The sequence below is a fragment of the Physeter macrocephalus genome, chromosome 2 (genome assembly GCF_002837175.3).
Source record: "Physeter macrocephalus isolate SW-GA chromosome 2, ASM283717v5, whole genome shotgun sequence".
NCBI lineage: Eukaryota > Metazoa > Chordata > Mammalia > Artiodactyla > Physeteridae > Physeter > Physeter macrocephalus.
The window spans coordinates 109,309,926-109,335,007 of NC_041215.1; the positions used below are offsets into that span (position 1 = coordinate 109,309,926).

Consider the following 25,082-nt stretch of genomic DNA (forward strand, 5'->3'; position numbering starts at 1 on the left):
GTCCAGGAGTACCCTGTTGATTCAGGGCTCTGGAGTGCCCGCCTGTCCTTCCCGGACAAGCCCAGGATGTACACAGTCCCTGTTGAGTAAGAAAGCTCTGTGCCCACGTCTCAGATTAACATGATCCTGAGGTGTCTGATGTGCTGCTGGGTATGTGGTGCAAAAGTGCCCCCGCCATCTTGCAGAAGTGTTCAGCATAAGATGTTTCAGGGCCCAAAGGAGGCCGTGAGATTTTCTCCTCAGATGCCATCCTGTTCTCCGTGCAGGTGGCCAGAATGCTCCTGCACGAGCTGGATTTGCTGGTGCGGGTCCCCAGACCTGTGTCTGCAAGGCATGGGGTCTGCCAGCAGGAACGGGAACTCGGCCTCCCACACAGTACCTGATGTATCTAAAAGCTGATCGGCCAAAAGACACGCTCTTCAAACATTTGGATGGGTGAAACCTTCATTTCCCAATATGTGTATGTTCTCTGCTAAACACTTAGCCTTTGTTAGTGATGATGAGAGCGCTTGTTTTCATTGGGGCTGTGTTTGCCTGGCTCTCTAAGGAAGGCCAAGTTCAGGCCTCCCCAGGCTGGTCAGGGAAGGGATTGGGGTCTCAGGCCCCCCGAATCACCCGTGCTGCCACCATTCCCTGTTCTGCTTGAACAGGGATGTGAGTCTTCCGAGTTGCAGTTACTAGAGCCCAGGCACCATCCAGTAGCACCGTCGGAGACAGAAGCTTTTAAATGTCTTCCATCTGGACAGTGCCCAGCCAAGATGATAAAGGCTTGAATCATAAACCACCTGGCCAGAAACATCCTCTAGTCTAGCAGCCATTTCACCCCTTTATTATCCAGTTCATTAGAGTGCACTGGCCCTTTGGGTAAGCCGATGATGAGTAAAACGTGGGTCTGGCCTCTCGGAATCTAGGGGGAAAGACAAGTACAAATACAACCAGCCGAGACCTACAGCCAGCGGCGCCGGGTGCCATATGTAAAAGGCACAAAAGAAGTGATGCAGGGAAATAGGCAGGAGGGAGCTTCTTGACGCAAAGACTCAAGAATGGGCCTCAAGAGGACGCAGCATTTGAGTCCGGGCTCCAGAGCCCTAAGAAAGGGACACAGGGCCTGGAGAACTAGTTCATAGATAAACAAAAGACACCCAAACTCTGCCCCAGCTTCCCCCCGGAGGGACCACAACTGCTAACTGGTGTCTTTCCCAAGCATTTACCAGGAACCTCTGTTTGGGTTTGTTTCCCCCCAGATGACAAGAATTTCTTGCGGCTGCAGAGTGATGGTGGGAGAGAGGGCCAGTACGCGCGGCTCATCAGCCCACCCGTCCACCTGCCGCGGAGCCCCGTGTGCATGGAGTTCCAGTACCAAGCCACGGGAGGCCGCGGGGTGGCGCTGCAGGTGGTGCGCGAAGCCAGCCAGGAGAGCAAGCTCCTCTGGGTCATCCGCGAGGACCAGGGCGGCGAGTGGAAACACGGGCGGATCATCTTGCCCAGCTACGACATGGAGTACCAGGTGGGGTGGCGACGGGAGACCGTTGCGGAGATCCGAGAGGGAATCGTTGTAATCTGTGTTTCAATATTTCAAAGGGCCGTGCCCATTCATCTTTAGGGAACGCGGTTAAGCGCCGCTGTTTTCATTGTGTTTCTCACGTTGCCATGGCAACTAAATGACACTCTTATTTGTTATTCAGAATGTGCCTATCTCTACACCCAGACTTGGTTCTTTGTTCCTCCGATCGCCTTTTATATTGCTGAAATCTTCTCCAACAAATGTTTCTTGTCTCCATTTTATTTTAGATTGCTATCAGGTAGGCTGACAAAGGGACGCAGAAGCCAGGGAAATAAACACAAACAAACCCTCCACACACAAGGGAAGAAGCCTGTGGAGCCCCTCAGACTCCCGAGGAGGAGAGGGAAACAGCCTCCCAACCTCTGTCCCAGCAAGTGTGAACACGGGAAGCAGGGGGGGTGGGGCCGCTGTCGGTGCTCAGTGGCCAGCAGACCAGAGAGACTCCTAAGTGAGTGTGGTATCTCTCCCAGCAGCTCCAGGAGTTGAGTTCTATTATCTCTGCCCCACAGAGCAAGAGCCCGAAGCACAGATGGGTATGCACAGCTGGGGCTGAAACTTGGGTAGGGGTAGGCACACTGTGGAAGAGGTGACTGGGAACCAGCCAAAGCATTAACCTGCTCCTCCCCAGACCAGAAGCAGCAACAGATGGCTGGTGAGGCAGCCAACTGCTCGCTCAGCTTGCCAGAGGACATGTGCTCGTTTGCAGAGAGAACCTGGGGAGGGTGAGAATGAGGGCGGAATGGAGACCACAGAGCAGAGCGGCTCCTGTGTGCAGCCTGCAGTCACTCTCGAGCTTGTTAGGCAGCCTGAGTCCCCCGCCCCCACCTGCCTTCCCACTTATAAACCTCAGTGCCTGGTGTTGCCAGTACCTGTTGGCATTTTTGTCTCGCCCACTAAATGGTGAGATTTCCTGGTCAGAGGGTCTTGTCTTATTAGGCTTTGTAACTGTCATGGTGCCTGGCACGTAGTAGGTGCTCAGTAAACTGGTGGTGAAGGAAAATCACTTCCCTTCTCGTTGTAATAATGGAGCCATATGACAGCGTTACCCCCAAGGCGACACAAACCTGTATACTACATTTCTCACCTTACCCCCACCTGCTCGTGTCCTCTGAGTTTCCAAATACCTGGATTGGGCATTTGAAAGATTTATGAGAAAAAAATACCAAAAATGGCTAGGGAAATTTCAATTCTCCATTAAACGTGCTCTGATTGTGGTCCTTTTAGTCAATACATTCTGGTTACTGGACAACAATATCCATCACTTTGTTATATATGTATTTTTAAAATCACCTCAAATATGCATTTGATTTGAACCAACTCTTTTAAAATTAAGATTTCAAGCACCATAGCCATGTGGTCAACAGATGTGTACCAGGTGCAGTAACGCACACACACACACGCGCGCGCACACACACACACACACATACATTTTAAGCTGCAGTTAACAGAAAATTGGAAATCTTTGCACTGTTTGGACGAGGAAGCTCAGTTAACCATGGCTCTTTTTCTTCCGGCTTCTAGATTGTGTTCGAGGGAGTTATAGGAAAAGGACGTTCGGGAGAAATTGCCATTGATGACATTCGGATAAGCACCGATGTCCCGCTGGAGAACTGTATGGGTACGTGAATACCTGTCTCTTTGTGGCTCTTCCAAGGGCTGGGATGTACAAGAAGAGGCAGCACATCGTTTTCAAACACAGCTCTTACCCAGTGGGTGGGGCAGCTCCAGTCTGTGCAGGAGGCGAGGTGTGAGTGCAGTTATAGCTTGGGCTGCATTCAGGACGGGAGAGGGGTGAGACGAGGTGAGGTCTTATATCCCCATTCCCATTCAGAAATAGACACGCACTAAGTATATGAAGATTCAGGGTGCCAAGACCCCATCATCAGACTCCAGCTTTTAGCAAAGAAAATGCTAGAGGGCGAGAGCAACTGTCAGTCAGAATTACATGATGGAAAGGTTTGATGGATTTAATGGAAGCCTTCACTGGTGAGCAAAAATAGTACATATGTTATATCAGAGTGATAACACAATTACCCAAGTAGCTCTTTTACATGAATGAATTGCAGGGCAAGCTATGGCATGTGAAGTAAGAGTTTAGATTTTGCTTTGAGGCTAATATCTCTAATGCCCAAGATGCCAAAGTTGTAAGATTACACATTGCATGCCAGGTGACCAGCATAGGAAGGACGCTGTGACCTTGGACAGAAGTGCTGAGCAGCCAGCCCACCTGAGGAGATGCACACATTTTACCTAGTTCACCCCACGGGCCCATCAGAGCCGTGGACATTCCCCAAAGCAAGAGGAAATCCTGAGAAGGAACAAGACCTACTTTCAGTCTGCAGAGTAACTATAATAACTCACCAAGTGCTTTTCTTGGCACGTGAGTCCCAGGTGTGTGTGTGCCTGATAATGTCAGAGCAGCTGGGACACCCTGGTCTCTTCAGGCAATTCTCGGGGCCCCAGGCATCTAAAAGTAATCCAGGCTCTGAGAAAGTAATCAGTGGTAAGTGACTGATTACAATGCTTCAGGGACCCATTACTCTATAAAGGACTTTTTGTTCCAAAGCAACTTTGAGAATCTTTTCCCCACCTACCCGGCCCCCATGATGATGATGTGTTAGACAGGGTCTAGAGCACGTGGAGGACGTGGGATACTTTCCGTGGGATAGTATAAAAAAGCTTGATGAAATTCATCTTCATCATACCATTTGTTCACCCTATTTCTTCCCTTTATCTAACTCAAATTTTTTTTCTGTTTTTTTTTTCCAGAACCCATCTCAGCTTTTGCAGGTGAGAATTTTAAAGGTAAAAAAAGTTCTTTTTAAATTTCTGCATGCCTTTTCCTTCCCCCCATGTGATATGAATTTGGTGGAGGCAATAAGCCTCCAAATTTGACAAAGCTCACAAGAGAAAATAGATGCCACACCTTCTCACCACTAGATGGCGCCAACAACACCTGTAGATGCAGGGAAAGGGGGATCGAGACCCTCACTGTCTCTTCTTTAATTAAAGTTTAGAAACCTGTAATAGAGACAAATAGGTTACAGATAAACCTTTCAGCCTTGCACTGTCCAACGGAGAGCAATGAGGCTGAAAATGCATGAGTGGTGAGAAAGGAGAGGCTGTGGGGAGACTGAACAACAAAAAAAAGTCAGTAGTAAATTAAAGTGAAATGAGGTGGCAATGATTTATTTTCGCCTGAAGATGGTTTCTTTCCAGTCACAGGGTACCAAGACAGCGGTCTCAATTAACCCTCAGTGAGGTACACTGGTGGGCAGTTTTGTAAGGGAAGAAAGTTAGGGGAAACACACAAGGAATGATAATCCAAAGGGGAAAGTTGCAAAACTCAGGAGCTGGTGTCTGATTAAGGAAAGAAGGAGGCTCATTTGGTGACTGGAGTTAGAGCACTTGAAATACAAGACGGAAGAACAGAAAAAGGGCATTTTATCCCTAATAAGGTAAATAGAGATCAGGGCCAAGAAAGAGGAATGTGGGATGCTTGCCTTATCCAGGGAGGGAAGAAAGACCTCCAAACTTGGGGATGCTAATGTCTGTGCTGTTTACTGCAGTGGATTTCACATTTCACCCTCTTTGCAGTCCTCTTGGTTGACACTGCTAGCATTTCCACCCGGGTTCCAATGCTAAGCATTTAGAAGCCACTCTATAAATGCTTCACTTGAGTTGGCTGCGGGGGGGGAAAGCACACCTCAGAGACACTCACCCTCACCTAAGGACGGAACCTGTTTTATGCAGACCGTTGTGAGGGTGAACGGCTTGGAGTATAGTTGAATTCAAGTTCTAACTTTCGGGACCCAAGGTAACGTTGACGCTCGGGCAGTGAAACTTGCTTATGTTGTTTCATATGACTTTGACTGATTGTTGAGACTCAAAGCTCCCAGGAAAGGCTGGTTACAGACTTACAGCCGCTGCTGCAGACACTGTGCTGTGTGAGCACACACGTCTGGGTCCATGAATGACACGTACGGTGGCTAAGCACTTTGCTTCTGTAGGAGAATAAACAAACCAGGGCACATGTGCTGTCCCGGAGGCTGTGTTTACCATGAGTGTCACAGGCCAGTCATGTTCTCTTGTAAAAAATATATATATAAATAAAACAGCCTCAGAGCCTCAGTGCTCATTTAGCCAAAATAAACACAGGGCTTAGGGACTCGAAGGTAAGAATTTCCAGTGCACTCCCGATGGGCTGCTTCGGGGGTTAAGCAAAGGCAGCCCACGAGTGGCATGGATTGGCCCACGGCTGTTGTCTTGAGAAATAACGAGCATCTTTGGAAGGAGGAAACCAAGCTGTGGGGAGCAGAGACTTGGCTCAGGAGTCGAGAGCAGGATAGGAGTTGAGAATGGACAGTTTCAGTTACATCGGCAAGTTTTACATGGAACTCTTGGGAACTCTTGGTAGCCAGATGAACCCAGGGCCAGGGAGGCTTCTATTGGGTTGAGGCCCCTCTGACCTCAGCAGGCACCTCTGGATTTTGACTTGAGCGAAGCCTTCCATTTGGGAGAGGAAAGCGGACCATTCGCTCCATCTAACCTACTCACCTCTTCTGGTCAGGGCAGCAGCAGCCCTCTCTTGCTGGGGGTGTGCCTTCCTTGGGGATTGAACCAGGCTTTCACTCAAAAAGAGAAACAGAGAAATCAGGTTTGGGCAAGCAGGATATGGAAAGTTGATGGTGAAACGATGTTAACAACAGGCGTATATATTGTTAGGATGTTTTTTTGAATTGGGGTTGTTTTTCTTTTCCGTTATATATTAACCACGGGACAGAAGCTATCTTATTCTTTAGGAGAGATCTATGTGTACCAGGTAAATCTTTAAGGAAAGGCAACAAAAGTGGCCTCTGGACCGGGGCTTATTAGATAGTCTTGATCTTTTATATTTTGAAGTGTCTTTCATTTTCTGCCTCTTACTCATTTCTTGCCATAGAACATCTTCTTTTAATTCAAATCGCCTTGTGTCTTCTGCTTGGGGTGTATACTTTGATTGCATACCGGGGTATGAGTCAGTAGTGAGGAGAAACAAGCCACGGAGAAAAAGAGAGCCATGTAGAGCAGGGACGAGGAGGAGAGAGTGAATAAGCTGCGTTGTCATGTGATGTTTAAAGAGACTTTTTTTTGCTGTTGTTCTAAACAGTGTAGCCTGGGTGTGCTTTTCTTTTTTCTTTCTTTCTTTTCTTTTTTAAAAGCACTGGCTATAGACAAAGTGCCATCATGTATCTTGTTCTAGAATTTGAGCTTTTACAAATGAAAAACTGTGTGTAGGGGTCGGGGGATGGGGGAAAACCGAAAGGGGGTGTAATTAAGGTGATGGATTATTTTTTCTTAACCAACACTTTCTTCTTTCAATAAAAGTAAAAAGAGTAATGAGGAAGCCAGTAAAAATATATAAAGCCCATAATCAGAGTTCTGTAGTTGTTAACCAGCCAGTTATTTTTAGCAGGTCGCAGTGGAAGCAAGAGTTCTTATTCATGTTAGAGGCTGTGGGCTTTGAACAAAGCAGGAGCAAAGGGACAGAGTCTGGTACCCTACCCGTCAGAGACCCATGGAAATCCCAGGCATGGGGGCGGGCAGTGAGAGTGAAGGATTCAGAAGTGCTGCGTCTACCACTGATGGATGCTAAAAGGAACATCAGTAGCTCCTGTTCAAGCCTGTGAACATGGGTTTTATGCCTCAGACCAGCTCTGAGGGCCGTGGGGCCCATCTCTTGGGTCTCACCTTGTGCAGTCCTCGGCAGTTTTCAACCAGGTAAAACCAGGAGAAAGTGGACAGCGCAGGCTATCTCCTGGGCATAGAGGGGGGGCCCATTTTGGGCTAATGACAGAGCTGGCTGGGTTTGACCCTATGCATCAGGTCTTCAGTTCTGTTTATGTGGTACCAACTGGCCCATCTCCGCCGTTTCCCGCCCGCATCTCTCTGTCCCCACCCTCGTCGCCGGTCGATCTACCAGTCGGCTGCCTCCCGAGGCTTTGTCCCCCCGTGTGATGAGCCACATCCCGGGGCACAGGACGTGGGGTTGGCCTCAAATTCCCTCTTTCTTTGGCGTCCCTCCCTCCCACGGCTCTCTGGCTCTCTCGACTAGAAGCACTTGCGAAACACAGTGAGGGTTAATCGGCGTTCCTGCAGTAATCCTCTGATGAAAGGCGGAGAAGTATTCCTAAACCCTGCAAGGGCTCCAGATAGACAGCTGTGGGGTGTGACTCCTTCTCCTTGGCCCCCTCCCCCTGACGTGCCCAGCTGCCAGATCGGGGCTAGGTGTTGCTGAGCCGGGACACCTGGAGATGAGAAGTGTGTGACCCGCTCACTGCCTGGCTGTGTCTGCTCGCCTGAGGGGATGCCGAGGCATCCTTTGCGAGGTTCAAGTCACAGAGGCCTGACGCGCTCCTTCCCCCCGCGCGTTTACCATTCATCTAAACAGCTGCCCACGTCAGTTTCTCTAAGGGGAGAAGGAATTTCTTTTCGCTGACTTCTCCTCTCTCCAGGAACAGGAAGGACAAGGCTTAGTTTAAAAGAAGTAGCCTGTGCGTAGCGCAGGGAGATCAGCTCCGTCCTCTGTGACCACCTAGAGGGGTGGGATAGGGAGGGTGGGAGGGAGACGCAAGAGGGAGGGGATATGGAGACGTATAGCTGATTCACTTTGTTATACAGCAGAAACTAACACACCACTGTAAAGCGATTCTACTCCAATAAAGATGTTAAAAATAAATAAATAAATAAAAGAAGTAGCCTAAGTGCCACCAAAGAGGACAAGTGTCTGAGACTTCAGCCAGCCACAGATCTGAGTTTAGGGGGGTTTAGACAGATGTGGGCGACCACCAGGTCTCCTGCTAACCTAGTGGAAACCTTCGGGTGATCCCCACACATACCGAGTGCAAGGCAACCCAGAAGAGTCATTTCACAGGGAAATTCTGCACTTCTGCATTCTTTTTCCCAACAGATCAGTGGGCGTGACCACATTCTTCCGCTCTCTTCTGTAAACTTTTCTAGAGGAGCCAGCCTTCTCTTTTGTTTGCTTAATCTCACAAATTACATAAGTCTTTCATCTGAAATGCCCCTTCACCAGCTCTTCGTTTTCAACCTATGCATAAAAGACTGCAGACAGGCCAGGCCTCGAAACAGTTCTGATTTGCAATGAGCCTTCTTGTTTTTTCCCCTCTGAGAGAGATGATTTACCTTTGGTGTCTTTTGAAACATTTCTTTTGGAAACCTGGGTGACTCCTCCAGGTCCGGAGGACATGTCATAAACTTAGCTGTAGGAGATGCTGCCTCTTTCCGGTGATTCAGTGAGAACTTGACTGAGACAGTCCTCAGACAGCTTCCGAGAGAAGTAAGAGGCAGAAACGGGGAGGGCTGCTTCGTGTTCCATCCCTACGTGGTTAGAACAGGGGTCTGCACACTTTTTCTATAAAAGGACAGATCGTCAATATGTTGGGCTTTATGACACTCTGTCACCACTACTCGCTGCCACTGTAGCACGAAAGCAGCCAGAAGCCCTATGTAATGAGGGTGGCCGTGTTCCAAGACGTGCAGAAATAGGCAGCGAGCCAGATTTGGTTATCTGACCTCTGGGTTCCAGCACGGGCGGAGGATTTGGCCCACGTGCTTCCCGGCCTGACCCTGCCACTTCCCAGCGGTGTGAGCTTCCTCTGAGGGCTCTGAGCCATCTCTAGGGTTTCACTGTGTGCTGCCCCCCCGCCCTCCTCCTCAGTTTTCCTACAGGTAGAACTGGGAGAAAAATCACTTATCCTCTCAGGTTCTCAGCTGTCCCATCTGAAAGTCATGAAGAATAAAGACGATTCACCGTATAGCCCAATGCCCGGCACCCCGGAAGTGTCCATTCATTATAGCTGGAGTTATGGCCACATTTCCCAATTGCTTATTAATTCTGTAACCCTATTTGCACAATAGGAATGGAAGAGAGCTACCGACAGTGTCATTTTTTTCCCCATATTTTCCTTCTATGCATGGCTTCTTAGAATTTGTTTCTCAAAATTCAAATTCTCCACCTTCACATTACCGCTTTCTCCAGGGGGCTCAGAACTTTACAGGTGGAAGCCTGCTCAACCTTGCAAATACACTTGGAGCTAGTGACTAAATTTCTGTTTCTCATTATCTCACACGATGAGAAAACTTTATGGAAAATCAGAAGGTAGAAATTAGTGAATAATAGAAGAGGCGTTGAAAGCATTTTTCAATTGGGGGGAAATCAAGGTATGTGAGTAAGTGGGGGACGTTAGAACGATCAGAGGGGACATTCAGGTCCTCACATCACCAGTGCTGGCCAAGGTTGAAGTCACCTGCATTCTTTCTGCCATCCTGGGGGACACGGCCCTGGCTCCTGTGTTGTGAAGCAAAGGCCCAGCCATCCCATATGGCTGAGGGGGGCAAGTGGGGCTCCAATGCAGCCACTCACCAACCTGGGTGCCTGGTGCAGGCAGCGTCCGCCCAAAGGGGGCACCTTTTTGCAGTTTGACATAGAGGCATGGTATGAGCTAACAGAATCTAACACTTTCCAAGAATAACTATTCTATGAAGTACCATTAGGGCATCAACATTTTTTCCAGGGAGTCTGAATGTAGGTCCAAAGTTCATTCCTCCATTCATCTGTCCACTCATTCATCTAATCACCCACCCATCCATCCATCCATCCATCCATCCATCCATCCATCCATCCATCCATCCATCGGACATTCCTGGGATTGCTGCTGTTATCTGGAAAGGCGCTTTGAAAGGGGATTTAACCCCTACTGATCTCTCACCTTCCTTTTCTCTGGCTAACAAACCACAGCCTCGTTAGCACACAGCCCCTGAAGACTGCCACAGAGCCAGGTTTCAAACCAGCGAACCACCAGCCTGTGGGAGCTGAGTCTCTTTAGCTGGAGAATGTCCTAAGAAACTCTGGCCCCCAACTGCTGGTGATCAGAATTGCCTGAGGTGGGTGAGAGGAGGGCTGTTAGGTGTATCCTCTCTTTTCTGACTCCTTTAACAATAAAAGCACCAATTCATATAGTATGTTTTCTCATTTCTGCAAACAACTGTCCAAGGAAAAAGTTTAAGGAACCAATGTGACGTCCACCAAATGGCTTTTGTCACTAAAATTTTCTACATGGCAATCATTTCTGGGGAGGGAAGTGTTATTTGTCTCTCTCATAAGCAGCACTTTAGGAGTCACATGAAGGCCCCAGCCCCGGCGCGTTGAGCCCTGGGGGATGTACTTAATGTTGAGAAGGAGCATTTTGGCTGAGGGAAAGCAAACCTTTGAACTGAGACTATGCGGTGTTGGTGGGAACGTGAGCAGTTGTGACTGTTTTTCTGCTGGACAAAAATGTGTGCTCCTGCTTTGTGGTCTAGTCAGGGGCTTCAGAGGGGAAAGTTAATCCCTGTGGATTTACCGCCTTCCTTTCCTCTCACGGTGAGCTGCAGCCTCATTAGAGAATGGGTTTCACCGTGGAGCCAAATCGAAATCAGAGGCAGACCCGAGGACACCCTCTGGGGAGAGGCGGTGGCACAGAGGAACTTGGAGCCCATCTCTGCACACTTTGTTGTTGCCCGTGCATTCTTCTGAGCCCACGTGAAAATCCAATGGCAGGATGGTTGCCAGGCAGCAGATACTCTTGGTGACCTGAATAATGAGTTGACACCAGTTCCTTGTGACTCACGAGCTGGCCATTTCAAGGAGCCATTTTCAGTGCCTTGCTTTCTCTTTCTGTTTCTGTGCATAATTTTCAGTATGGTCACAGAGAGAGAGGGGGAAGGAGGGAAGGAGGAAAGGAGGAAGGGAGCTTTCTCAGCTACAGTAATGAAATGATTAAAACATGGAAATGGTCTGGGAATAAACAAGCATAGAGTAGCGGGTAACGAAGAAGACAGTGTAGAAAGGTGATACTGGGATTCTGGGATCCTTTCCACCCCAGGGGCTGTGCCTGCGGCTGCCAGAGTGTATGCTAGGTGACACATCCTTGTCACAGCTTCTCCAGCCCCGTGGCACTTCTGATGGGCCAAGAGGCACCAAGGAACCCTGTACTTTGGCAGAAGGGGATCCCTAAAACTAGAGGAACCAGTGAGTGGTTAAAAGCTGGGAAGGTGGGCAGGCTCTGAAAGATTTTCCAAGAAAAACGCTCTCATTTTTCTAGCACTTCTGAGAAGACATCAGAAGGTCTGACTCACCCCTCAGCTAGTCCCCAAATCAAAAAGAGGTGCTCTGGGGTTTGGGTTACAGGAGCTGGCAAACACTGACTCAGAAATAGGAGTCTTCACCTCAGTTCAGTCTTTTAATCACGAGCATTTATGGAGAGCCTTCTTGGTGCATACCCTGAGGTAGAAACCAAGATGAGAGCGAGTTCTGCTTGAGAGCTCCGCGTCTCGTGAGGGAGGCATGAAAATATAAATGAGCCTTGTCTGAGTCTTGAGCAGAGATCCACCCACAGAGTAGGACCAACGGTGCACGGAGAGGGCAGCAGCACCTCCCGGCCGTGGCTCCCACCTGGGGTATCGCATGGATGGAGAGGATACATCTTTCTGGCCACCCCTACTTGATGTAGGCAGCTAGGGAGGAATTTTTCATAGGTTAAGCATACATCATTTTTCAGAAGTAAAGATCATGTCTGGTTTTGGCAAGCTCAAAAGCTTAGTCCCACTCTGGGCCAGATTCTCATCTGATGTAAATGGTTGGGAGAATCAAGTTGTAGCACTGTTTTGCATCAAATGGGACTCTAGCCAATGTTTCCCCAGAGTTACCCTGGGCTTAAATCTACAACATCATCTCCATGGCAACCAGAGGCTAGCCAGTGAATGTGGTTGCCTTCTAAATCCTCTGCTAGCTTCTCTTCCGTCCTCTGTCTTTTCCGTGATTAGAATGATCTCCCTCCCTTTGCTCTCACTTACTCTCGCTCTCACGTACCTACTATCGTTTTGCACTCACATTTCTTGGTTGCAACTTCCTTCCAATCAGCTTTTTAAATCCTCCGTTCAATCAAAAAAATGAAGATGCACTACTCATTGCTTGACAGTGGTAATTGACCTGTTTAGACAAGACCAGGCTGATTTTCAGTGGGCATGGAAGCCTTGGCAAACCAAAGTGGAATTCCCCTTCAAGTCTAGCCAGCCTAATTAATACATTGTTTGAGAATGCTGGCCAGCCAGACCAAATTTTGTGTTTCCGCCCATTCGGAGAATCAGTGCTATGGAATCCCAGAAGTCATATCAGCATCACTTACTTGCATGTATTCCTCTGTCTGTGTGTGTGTGTGTGTGTGTGTGTGTGCGGGCGCGCGCGTGCATGTGTATGTGATGTGTGTGAACCATAATGCTTCTGTATATTATACGGTAATTGTGGTTTAACAGAAAGAAGAAAAGAGTTTTGGAATCACACAGCTCTTGGTTGGTTGCATATCGAACTTCCCACTTGCTTGCTGTATAACCATTCATTTAACCTCTCTGAGCCTCTATTTCCTCACCTGTAAAATGGGTCTGACAGTACCTACCTCATAGGGTTGTAGGTAGGAAATAATATCAATCATTGAAAAGTGCTTGGCACACACTAAATACTCAGTACCATCTTATTCCCCTGTCCCCTTCCCTCTCCACTGCAAAGCATGTGTGTGTTTCTTTTCTTTCTTTTCTTTTCTTTTCTTTTTTTAAAATTAATTTTGGATTAGTCTGCATGCTCTCAGCCTAGCAACACTCTTCTGTGTCTCTCCACCAGGGGGCACCCTCCTACCGGGGACCGAGCCCACAGTGGACACGGTGCCCGTGCAGCCCATCCCAGCCTACTGGTATTACGTTATGGCCGCCGGGGGCGCCGTGCTGGTGCTGGTCTCCGTCGCGCTGGCCCTGGTGCTCCACTACCACCGGTTCCGCTATGCGGCCAAGAAGACCGATCACTCCATCACCTACAAAACCTCCCACTACACCAACGGGGCCCCTCTGGCGGTGGAGCCCACCCTAACCATTAAACTAGAGCAAGACCGCAGCTCGCACTGCTGAGGGCCGAAGCAAGGACGGCACCCAAAACAAACAAGAAAGACTGCAAACACGTTGCCTCGATTTTGCACTTTTTCTCCTCGCCTAGTCTCTGTGTGAACGCTCAGACATCTCTCTCTCGGGGCCCAAACCCTGTGCGCTCGTATCCGTCCCGACCATCCTCCTTGGGTTCTTTTGTTTGTTTGTTTTCCTTTTGTTGATTCCAAACCAACCAACCCCAGCTCTAATGCTGCATCTTGGAATACGAGAAGAGATACACCCCTAAGCACTTCACAACTCAAGGCTCAGCTGGTTACCTTCCAGAGACTGGTTCCCTGTTTCTTCCCCTTGCCTTATCCCATCCCTCCTCTCGGTGGGCAGTCATTCTGCCAGGAGACTTGAGGGGAGACCCAGATCTGTGTGTTTGTACATGGTATACATTTGCGCGTGTGACTAGCTCTGTGTGTGCGTGGGTGTGAGAGAGAGACTGGCTCATTGCGGGGGGGGCGGGTGTGTGGGTGTGTTCAGAGAGGGCCCCCTTTAACTCTTGTGTTACTTCTCCGGGGGTACATGTTCCAGAAAATAATATACTGTACTAGTTTTGTTTACTTGGAGAAGAGATTGAAGCTTTTTGTTGCCTTATCTAGCTCTGGCTGGGTTTCTGTTGGCTACCATTGTCATCTCCAGGTACCTAAAAAACTAGAGGCCACTTGAAAAGAAGTGTGGCCCCTCTCATTCCTATGCCCATGCCCAACCCACCTGACCCAAGAGGAAGGTTCCCCCACTGCACTCAGACATGACCCCTTGTCCTGTCTCGGGCGTCTTTGAAGTCACATGACAACAGCCATTGGGTGCGTGTGGAACCATCTCTACTTCCAGCACTGAAGCAAATCTGTCTCATGTTGCCTTATGAAAGAGAAGCTCATAATGAATGTTTAGCTTTTATTGGTTAAGTCCAATCTTGGAATAAGTCATCGAGAATAACAAATCTGAGACTGATGTAGGAAAAGCAGTAGCCTGTTGAGAGCAGGAGAGATGGAGAAGGAAGGATGAAATGTTGTCTTTAAAAAACGTCCTCACCCCCTGGGCATTCACTGTGCCCTGCTTAGGATGGGATAGAGTAAGAAGGTTAAAAAACGTATTCTTTGGTGTCCTATTATTGATCATTGTAATAGCATCTGTAAAATGTGGGGGGAAAGGGGTCATTTGCTTTCCTTTCATGGTGTTAATGGGTGCCTGAATGTATAGCCACTAAAATATATGGCTGTTCACCTGACTTATTTGAATATTATGAGAGAATAAAAAGTTATCCGTTTTTTAAAATGTACCAGTGTACTACCCCTTAAAGCGTTCATGGCATCTGGCAAATACACCCTTATAGGCTGGCCTGGCATTTCCAGATGTTGCTGCATCGTCAGGAGAAGGTATAATGAAGATAAATACTTTGCTGCCCATTTGTCCTCTCTAAACAACGCAGGGAGAGGGATATTAGAGATAAATTGCCTAATGATATTGTACGAAGGATAGATTCGATAATGAAGTCAATTTCATTGATAGAAAATGCGTATTTGAACGAGATTCTCAGTGTACTGGGGCTCAGCCTTGGGGGTGTTTATTTCTCACCTTCCCGCTAGGAATCCACTGAGGAAGTGTAAGATTCTCTCCAAAGATGGTTGCCTGGGCTGAAAGCCTCCAGGTACCTTCTGAGAACAAAATACTAATGATTTTTTTTTTTTTTTTTTTTTTGGCTGCTTGGGAGAGAGAGACTCTTAGCATTCTTTCGGAATATCCACATAGATCTCTCCAACACACACACACTCACTTTTGCATCTGGTTTGTTTCATCCTCCTGAAAGAATGGTGCTCTCCCACTCTTATTCTATTTCAAAGAGCTGGTCTGTCTCAACCACAGCAGCCCTGCCAGGAAAAAAGATGAAAGGCTAGAGCATGAGCTACCTTGAGATTTCAAGAAGTGTCTTACCCCAGCTGAAGATGGAGAAAGAAGGATGGAGTGAGGGAGGAGGGGTGGCAGGATACCATGGATACCTTATGATGACTTCCATGCCAATCACTAAGGGCTTTTTGTCTCAAGTATCTGTATCCAGTGATGCATTTGGGGTCAGGCATCCCTTGAAGTGATTGACATCCCTATAGGCACCCCATGGAGGCGCGGTGTCAGGAAATTACACCTGGAAAGTCTAGCCAGTGTAGGAACTGTTACCATACACCCTTGAGGATTTCCCTTCTTTAGAAGAAGATGACAACAACTTTGTGAAATTTGCTGTATCTTTATCTGATGCCCCATGTGGCATCATCTTTATGTACATGCTGTCGCTGAGAATATGAGACTGCTCAAATCTCTGTGACTCCCATGATGCACTTCAGCTGGGGATGTCACACTTCTCTCTCTCTCTCTCTCTCTCTCTTTCTCTGCTCTTGCAGCCCAAGTGACTTTCATAGTATTATCCAGGTACTATGCTAAAAGGGAAGCTCTTCTATTAAATGTCATGCCTTGCAGCTTTAAAAAGCAAAATCTGTATTTCATGGAGGGAGGGAAGGGTCCCTCTCTTCTAAGAAAAATAGACTGGACAGGTGAATGCATGCATGCATGTTTAGAGTTGCTTCTCAGAAGACAAAGAGGTGATAGCAACGATTAAAAAATTACTGAATGAATGAATTGAAGGTCTAGCTCAGGCTGGTACAGTATTTGCCTTAGTAGAGCTTTCATGTTAACAGCTCCAGGAGGGAAACCCTTACCTCTGGGTTAAAAATCCCTTCCTTGATATTATGCTAGCAATTGCTATTCCCTAATTGCCGGTGAAGGCAGAAAAAAGAATAAAAAGGATCATAGCATTGCCATTGACAAAACAGAATGCTGAAAATAAATTGTCTTTTCCTTTGTCCCACATTTTTGGGATTAAAGCCGGAATAGGATAGGAAATCCAGTAATATTTCTGAGGTCGATACCCCATCTTTAAGAAGACCCTGTCTTTAAAAATGAAACTAGCAGGCAAGTAAACACCTGAATAATCGAAAATTACCAAAGAACAACAAGAAAACTTAAAGATTTTTACTTCCTATTCTTATCCCCTCGCCCTATAACTGTGACATCTCTTGCATTGCTCAGTTGCCTGTGTGTCAAAATAACTTGTGGACGTTGGAAACTATTTGAATGTGTATTGTGTGGAATGTAATAAAGTGATGATATTTTTATACAAACACCTGGGGTTTTTTTTTCACCTTGGCTTGTGAGAACAAAGTTGAAATGTAGGCTGTGAAAGAACTGATGTTTCCAAAGTTTATACATCGCCTTCTGAGCCACAGGGCATTTCTGTGGGAGGTAGGTTCTCCTTGAGGCTGAATGCCAGCTTCTCCTTCTTTGATTTTTTATTACTGCTTGTTAGGAGTTTTATCCAATTTGTGCAGCTGAGCCAATTTTTATGATTGGTGTGGGATTTTGCAAAAGTTGCTAAGTGCTAAATTACTCAATGTGATTCCACAGAATTTCTCTTGATGGCAAATCCCCGGAGATTGGACTCTACTTTCAAAGGGCCCCGGGGGGGCAGGTGGGTTGAGGAAGCTGAATCATGTACTCAGCTCTGCATAGACAGATAGCTTCCTTTGGAGAAGTAGTGACATCTTACCCCTTGCCTACCAAATGATTACTTCCACGGGGACGTCGATCTCCAATTTATGAGCACTTTCCTAGACAAAACAGGAACTTGTAGCATGTTCAGGCTCGAAGATATTCCAGACTTTGGAGCAAGTAAGGAAGATAATTATATGATTACTGTGAACCTGGAGATATCGTGGTGGAACATTTTATAAAAGGAACAATTCTATAACAACTTTGAGGAGGGGGACTTGAGGAAACTTACTCAAAAGCCAGAGCTTACTGACGAGTATTTTTCTTTTGGTTCTCTTTCTTGAGAGTAGTTAGTGATATAGTTCTATAAAATATTTCTATCTGAGGGGTATTAGGGGCAAAAAATCTAGGAAAGACAGCCTCCCAGCTATTCAGTGTTTCTAGATGGTGGTCAAAAGAGGTGGTGGAAGAATTTTCCGTCACTCGCTATTCGTGGGGTGTATTAGAAGCATTCCATCAACCCCGGAGCCTTCCTCAGAGTCTGAGAACATCCCTAAAGGTCCCAAGAAAAGGGGCTTGTCCAGGAGATCCTATTTCTGTCAGAATCCTGCTTTTCTTCCTTTCTAAACCTAGATCCAGGAAGGAGTACTTCTTACACCTATAAACCTGCCCAAGTGGTGCTAAAGGAAACAAGCTTCTGGGTTTTCAGATCTTACAGGAAGTGTTGTCAGTACAGATGGCTCAGTATTGATGTCACTGTCTGTCCTCTGCAGGAGAAAAGAGCAGAATGTCCATGTTTAGAGCATTGTTTGTTCCTCTAATGACAAGCATCATTACCCATTTTGTCTACATAACATTTGGCTATCCTTAAAGCCATTTGTTCCCATTAGCAAAAGATGAAATGAAAGCACCTCAGAAGCATTTATTTCCAGCAAAGAGCCAGGCTCAGTCAACATTTTCATGAGCTGGCCTGGGACCAAATTTGCCAGAGTGAATTGAATTAGCCATCGCTTATGCTTCGTTAGCATTACTGTTTTGGGAGCCACCTTTGAGAATGTCATCATTGCTTTTCCCACCTTGGTTCTGATCCCAAGGCTTATTCTATGTGCACTCTCTCTTCCCCAAATTAGCAGACTGTTACGATTCTGATCTTAGGCGTCAAACACAGCACTGTTATCAGTATGGTATTTCAGACCTAACCCAAGCATAAATGTTACAGAAATTGTATTTCCATGGGTCATAAACACCAGATGTCAAGGCCCAGGATCGTCTGTCTTGGCTCCTACCTGGCCTTGTGATAGTTTAAATGTGCATTCTTACGGTTGAAGCAAGACTCTGCCCTCCTGGCCCAGATACCCGCAGCCTGGCCAATCGGCTGTGGCCCTGTGTTCGTTTTCATCACCTCTCTTCACTGACTCTGCAGTTGTTTTGCACAAACATTGTTGGCCTTTCTGTAATCTCTGATGAAAAGCGCTTCATTTTTAAGTTTTAATTTGTCCGTGTTGTGGGCTCCACATCTGAGCCGAACTGCAGATCTGTAGGTGCGGCTTGTTTTCTCTCTTTGACTCTGTGTACATCACTGGGGCTCCTGCAGCTGTAATTTGCCTTTCATCCACTTCAATGACGGCCCAAAGAAAACACAAAAGAAATCCAACCAGAGGAAAAGGAGGGGAGAGGGAAACACCAGCCAATGGTCTTATAATCAGCAGGGGAAAGATCGGCTTATATAAATAAATTAACAGCTAGGAACAGTGTAGGATTTAATGAAGCCTGACACAGATCAGGTGCACTGGAGTATGTCTCGAGGTTCGATATAATCAGAAACCTGTGCCTTTAGAAGGCGTCAGGCCACAGGCCTCAGCCAGACTACATTTGCGCTGTGTGGAGGTGTTCCTTTTGGTCCCAAACTTAAGCATGGAAGAGATACAAGGTTTGGGGACTTGCCAAAGAGCAAACCCCCTTTTAGCATGGTTTCTGCATGGCACATGGCAGAATCTTGGTGCTTCAGGGCAAACAGCAGAAACCATTCTTGCCCCAAGCCCAGTGGACAGGAGACCCAGAATCCTTCTGTTCTCTTTCCAGTAAAGTAATTGTTCTTGGGCTTTGCTGTCACTGACCTCCAAGCTCCCAATAAAACTAAAGTCCCACGGCATCGGACCAAGAAATAGGAAAGGCCATTTGAAGAGTCAGCAACAAACATGCTGGAGGCAAGACTGGCCCTGGGTGGGGAAAACAGCTATTCTTGGAGGCTCATGACCGGAGTCATTATGATACTGAAAAAGGTCGTTGGGGGAAATTTTAAGATGGTCTCTGGCTAGGTTTCTTTTCATTTCTTTTTAACTTACAAGTTATACATGACTATATCCTCAAAAAGTGCAAATAATTTTTCTAAAAAGACGTTCATTTCATTGCTAACCAGTCCCAACCCCCTCCCCAGAGGGAACCATGAGAAATTGTTCGAGGTATATATTTCCGGGCCTTGTTTTATACCTTTACAAATGTATATGTTCATGTCTAATTATGCAGTTTGCTTTGGTTGGGGTTAGTTTGGTTTTGTGTAAATAGTATCAACGCTTGCTCACTTCGCTGGATAACTGCTTCTTAACATTTGACAAAGCCTTGAGGATACTTTGCTGCACACCGACAGGTTTACCCCATCCTTTTCAGCTACTGTCTAGCATTTCGTATCATGTCGCTGTACCACAGTTTATTAACTGCTCCCCTACTGGTGGTCATTCAGGTTGTGTCTAGGTTTTCTTTCTGTGATAAACAATACTGCAGTGAACATCCTTGAGGTTGCCTCTTTGTGCAAGTTTCTCTGGGATAGAATAGCGGGTCAAATGGTGTGCCTGTTTACATTTTAATAGATGCTTCAGGTGGCTGAGTTTTACCTTTAAAATGAACCTGCCCCCATTTGAGAGGGTAACAAACCAGTGGACACCCTGCATTATATCCCCTGTCATGTGCAGCAGCCACATAATCTCTGTGACTATCTCTCTCTCTTTCTCTAAAGTGGGTGGAGTGCTTGCAAGGCAAGACTGAGGACAATGTTAGTTGAAGGGAATTTTAATCACAGGGACTTTTTTTAATGCTGATTTGCAGAGAATGTGAGCCTGGCTATAAGATGCAGCTCACTGGAGCTGTGGCCACCGTAGCCTGGGAGTTAATTCTATCCCTGGTTCAGCAGGCAGAGCCCTGTTCTCCATGATTAATGAGTTCCACTTGGTTTCTTCAAAGAGTGACTGTGCTGTGCCTTGCTGTTATTTATTTATGTTTTCTACTAAAAAATTTGTGTCAGAAACATCCTTTAAGGTCAGTGCACATTATTGTGCTGCAGACAAAAATATTCCAACAGCCACAAGTCGGCCCACGTGCCAACAGAAAGTCCCTAATCCTGTGGCCTTGTGCCCAAGGGCCCCATAATGGCCCTGAGAGGAGCAGGCCTTCCTGGCTGAAAGGAGGCACCCAGCTTCTTTCTGAGGAGGGTCAGGGCTAGTGTGACCCGAGGAAAGGTAGTAGGAAGTGTGGTGGCTTTCCAGTGGGAGGTTTCAATGTGCAGGCAAAGCTGCTAGCCCCAAGTGGCTCTAGAGAGGAAGGACAAGTAGAAGAGAAGCCAAGGGACCCATTAGTTCAAAAGACCATTTCTTCTAAGAGTTGCTACCCTTGTTTCTACTGTGCGTTTAGACCAAGGGGTCAAAGTAATGTGACTTTGACGCTGAGCATAGTGGGTAGTGTGACGGCCATATATGAGCTTTGGCAGCTTTCTCCAACCTGCCGAAAACCCAGGACTGCTGCCTCTAGGGCTTGAGGCTTGGGTATAACTCTTGGTGGCTCAGGGGGAAAAGCAGCACAAGAGTGAGGCGTGGGTGAGCAACACGGGCACGCACACACACACAGGCTTGTTTTGTCTTCTATGTGTAATTGTGCAAAATGGAACCCTTTTAGTATCATTAACTGACATACCCAAAGGCAAAGGCTCTGATCCAGCATGGGAATGATACGGCACCACGTCTTGGCTTTCAACAGCAGAGGTTTCTTTCTCAGGCGGCAGGACTCGTTAACTGGATGCTGGACTGGAGTTCTCCGGAACTCGCTAGAGAGCAGCCAACTCCAGTAATGAAGGGAATGCGGAGAAAGCTTTGAGCCTGAGGTGGCCTTGACCGAAGTCCTGTTCTCAGTCGGCCTGCTGGTTACCGAGGCTCGTTTCGGCGCAGTCTGTCACGAATCTTCTCCTCTCTTTGCATCTCCCTACTGCCACCAAGGGGCTGGGAGAAGGGATACAAGGACGACCCTGAGGGCCGTGTGGTCTTCCGTATCGCTTCTCCGGGGCACTTCCGACAGCTGGTACGGAGGTGGAAAGATAGTCACTAGGATGGAGACTGGGGCCGACGTGGGTTGTCAAAGGAGCCCGCAGGGTGCCTCCTCAGCCTCGGCCAGCTGCACACCAGGATCGCGAGCTCGGGAATAAGTGTCCACGGGAAGCCCTGAGCTCTCACTGCCGTCATCATTTCCTGGCTCTGAACTCCTCACAGGGCCACCGTCCCCTCCTCTTTCCCCAAGAAGGACCTGTTCCCACCTATCTATCTACCTCTGGATCAGATGGGGTTCATCTTCAACCTCCACCCTCCCCTTTCTGCAGATGCCCCTTCTCTCGGTGGCTCCTTTTCTTCTCCTCTGGCATTCCTGCACTTTCTCCACCTCCCTCTACCAGGGCCTCCTGCCAGAAGAGCCCGTCAGATTCCCAACACGGAGGCTTCATTGCTTGCTTCCTCCAAGTAGCTGCATTTTTACAGGAGACCAAACCTAAGGTCGGAGGAATTACTCTCTTATGTTATAACCACAGTTCTCAGCCACCAGCAAACTTTTGGGGGAAATCATCTCTTGAATGGGCAGAGAGAGGTACCTCTTTGGAAGCCCTAAAATCTTATCACAAGGTCATGGATCCTTGTGTTCAGAAGAGCCCAGCTTTTAAGTAAAGCAAACTCTCTTGGTGAGATACATGTGTCTAGAGAGTTTTTTTTCCCAAGGACCTACAACATAGAGGGACAATCTTTAAGAAGACATTGCTTTTCACATCGGAAGTGGATGTAGTTTTGTTTCTTCTCCTCCATCCTTTCACTTGTCCCAGGTAATACCAAACCTCTCCACCTGTGCAGTGTTTCCAGTTTATGCCCTCTTGAACCTTGGGACTGAAGGAGAGGAGAAATGTTAAAGCCTACTGGCGAACTCCCTGAAATGTGAAGATATGAAACTTTTTTCCTAACATCTCAGGAAAAAATCAAGAATGCAGTGGATAGGGGGACACTTTTCTCCGAACTTTTTTTTTTTTTTTTTTTTTTTTTTTTTTTTGTGGTATGCGGGCCTCCCTCTGCTGCGGCCTCTCCCGTTGCGGAGCACAGGCTCCGGACGCGCAGGCTCAGCGGCCATGGCTCACGGGCCCAGCCGCTCCGCGGCACGTGGGATCCTCCCGTACCGGGGCACGAACCCATGTCCGCTGCATCGGCAGGCGGATTCTCAACCACTGCGCCACCAGGGAAGCCCCGAACTTTTCTTTTTCCCACCTTCATACCCTCAGAGAAGGTAGCCAACAAAAGAAGGGCCTCTTTCTTGCGGACATGCCCATTTACAGTAATGGAGAATATCTCTGATTTCTCAAAGACCTAGAGCAAAGCAAAGATTCCAGAATTTTCCTCCATCAGCCTTACTGTTTTTCTTCCAGCCTACACAATCATGAAGCCTATGTTTATAACTAAACATTTCTCTGGCGCCTCCTTTTTCTTATTTTCACACCATCATTGGGGCTCAGTGGAGCCATTCTGGCCTCAGCTGCTCATCTGCCTCCACACTTGAAAGTATTATTAGGTCATTTCACAGCCTTCTCATTTGCAGTCAGTATTTCCAGTTCTTTTTAGTGTTTCCTCCTGATTATTCAACTAAAAATAATAGAAAATCATGTTCAAAGTCTTCTGGTATCACAAACCAAGCCCCCTTTTCTTTTCCAGCTTGAAACCATTTGAAAACTTCAAAAAAAAAATACTTTTTTCCATGACTTTGTGTAGATTTGGCTATAGCCCAAGAGATAAAAAACCCATGATAAAGGATCTTCTGGTGGTGTTTCTAAACTCAAGCCAAACCCAGCACGGGATGAATGGCTCTCAAGTAGCCAATGGAGGAGCTTTGGCAAACATTCGACCTACATCTGAACTTTTGGCTCCTTATAGCAACAGGGGATGAACAAACTGAATTAGGGAAATTAAGTGTGGTAGGGAGTAGGAACCTTCAGCCAATACTAAATATTAAACTGAATTAAACACGTTGAAGGGCCAAGAAATATCCGCTAGTCCTTCATGATTTCTCATTTATTTAGATCACAGTGTTGTGTCTCCTGCTGGGATCAGAACAAAGTGACTGAGAGAATTTTCTGAAGGCTACTCCCATCTGAAATGTCCAGTACGATGTAGTTGACTCAGGGGGTTCGGGAACTTGGAATCAAACTCAACGAGGGCTCTAAGTGGCCAAGAGCTAATCCCAAATAAATCACAGCCCCAAACAAGGTGTCGAAAATATGGCTGACTCTCAGTTCTACTGCCGAGCTCTTCAATGACTTACTGCATTTTCCTACCCTCCTTCCTCAATTTCTTCCTCCTTGAAGAAGATGCGATGACCCCTGGTACCCTTGAAAGTGAATGGTTTCGGTGATTTCCTCTGTAGGCGTCTCTTCAATCCTTGCTTTAAAGGCTGGTTGCAGTTTGGTGGGTTGAGTGGATGTGTGGGTTAACTGGCTTCTCACCAGGTCTTGTCAGCCCTGCCTCAGATAAGGTGGAGGCTTCAAACTTGGGGAACCATTTACTAGCTCTGTCAGTTCCTCAGTTGCCCCTTAGCAGGACTGGTTCCTAAGCTAAACGAGCAAGTATGGAAAACATGGAACCTCATGGCTTCCTTTCACCTGTCCTTTGCATGGTCTTCTCCTTCCATGGGCACCTTAAGGTGGATGCCTTCAGGTGTGACCACCTCCAGGAGAGGACAGACCCGGGGTGAAGACGGGTGGTGAGCCCTTTTCTGTAGAAGTTGCCTTGTCTACAGCCAGCCACCCTTTTCAGGGAACCCTCAGCAGAAAGGCCATCAGAGCTTTCTCATTTTCTTCCTGTAAAGATGAGTTCTCAAGCAGGAAAGAACATCAGTGCTTACTTTACAGAGGAGCAAGCTGAGACCCAGGGAGGGTCAGAGACTCGTCCGGCTCTCACACCTGGGTGAAGTGGCAGAGCTCAGATGAAAAGGAGGAAGCCTGCTCCCAGGGCAGTGCTCCCAGTCTAGTGCTCCTCCATATCCCGTGCTCCCCTCCGGGTACCGTCCTTAGAGTGTGTCCACTACACATTCTGGATGGCCAGCCTGTCATCAGCTTCCACCAGGCCTCTTAAGGCACTGCTCGGAGTTGGCCTGGAAGGGACTCTTCAGAGAAAGCCAGCGTACGTTGGTGTCCTGATCAGTGTGCAAGTGATCCAGGGACGGATGGTCTTAAATCATTTATCTAAAAGTAGCCAGTTGTTTGGGGTACACTCCTCACTCTCCTAACTATCTTGTGAGGCTCTTTTTTTTTTGATGCAGAAAGTAAACAGAACAATGTCAATGAAAATATACTCACAGCAGCCACAGCATATGAGATGTGGTGAAAGGGAAGGTCGAAATTTTTCTATAACTGCAGAGAAGCAAACTAACCCCAAAGGATCCTAATTTAAGAGAAAAAAAAGAAGAAAATAAGGGAGAGAGAAAAGATAAAGTGTGTGTGTGTGTGTGTGTGTGTGTGTGTGTGTGTGTGTGTGTAAAGAGAGAGAGAGGGTGGGAAGGAAAATCTAAATGAGAGAGGGCATTCTTGTTTTAGACCTAAACCACACTCAGGGGGAACTTTCTGTTTGCAGGTTGGAGTGTCTGGGGCATTTCTCTTGCATGGCATGTGTGATCT

At 47.2% G+C, this 25,082-nt stretch overlaps 1 protein-coding gene across 4 annotated transcripts in view; it reads left to right on the forward strand.

Annotated features, from left to right (window-relative positions):
• Positions 1-25,082, forward strand: part of NRP2 (neuropilin 2) — a 118,571-nt gene that overhangs the window by 83,363 nt on the left and 10,126 nt on the right. Inside the window, exons 13-16 of one of the 4 annotated variants that reach the window (XM_024124575.3) lie at positions 1,245-1,507; positions 3,086-3,182; positions 4,334-4,369; positions 13,281-16,698. In XM_024124575.3, the coding sequence (XP_023980343.1) occupies positions 1,245-1,507; positions 3,086-3,182; positions 4,334-4,369; positions 13,281-13,561 (677 nt within the window). In that variant the 3' untranslated portion in view covers positions 13,562-16,698. Of the gene's footprint in view, positions 1-1,244; positions 1,508-3,085; positions 3,183-4,333; positions 4,370-13,280; positions 16,699-25,082 lie in introns of those variants that run through there. The other 3 variants (XM_024124576.3, XM_024124573.3, XM_024124574.3) reach the window with 3 other exon arrangements.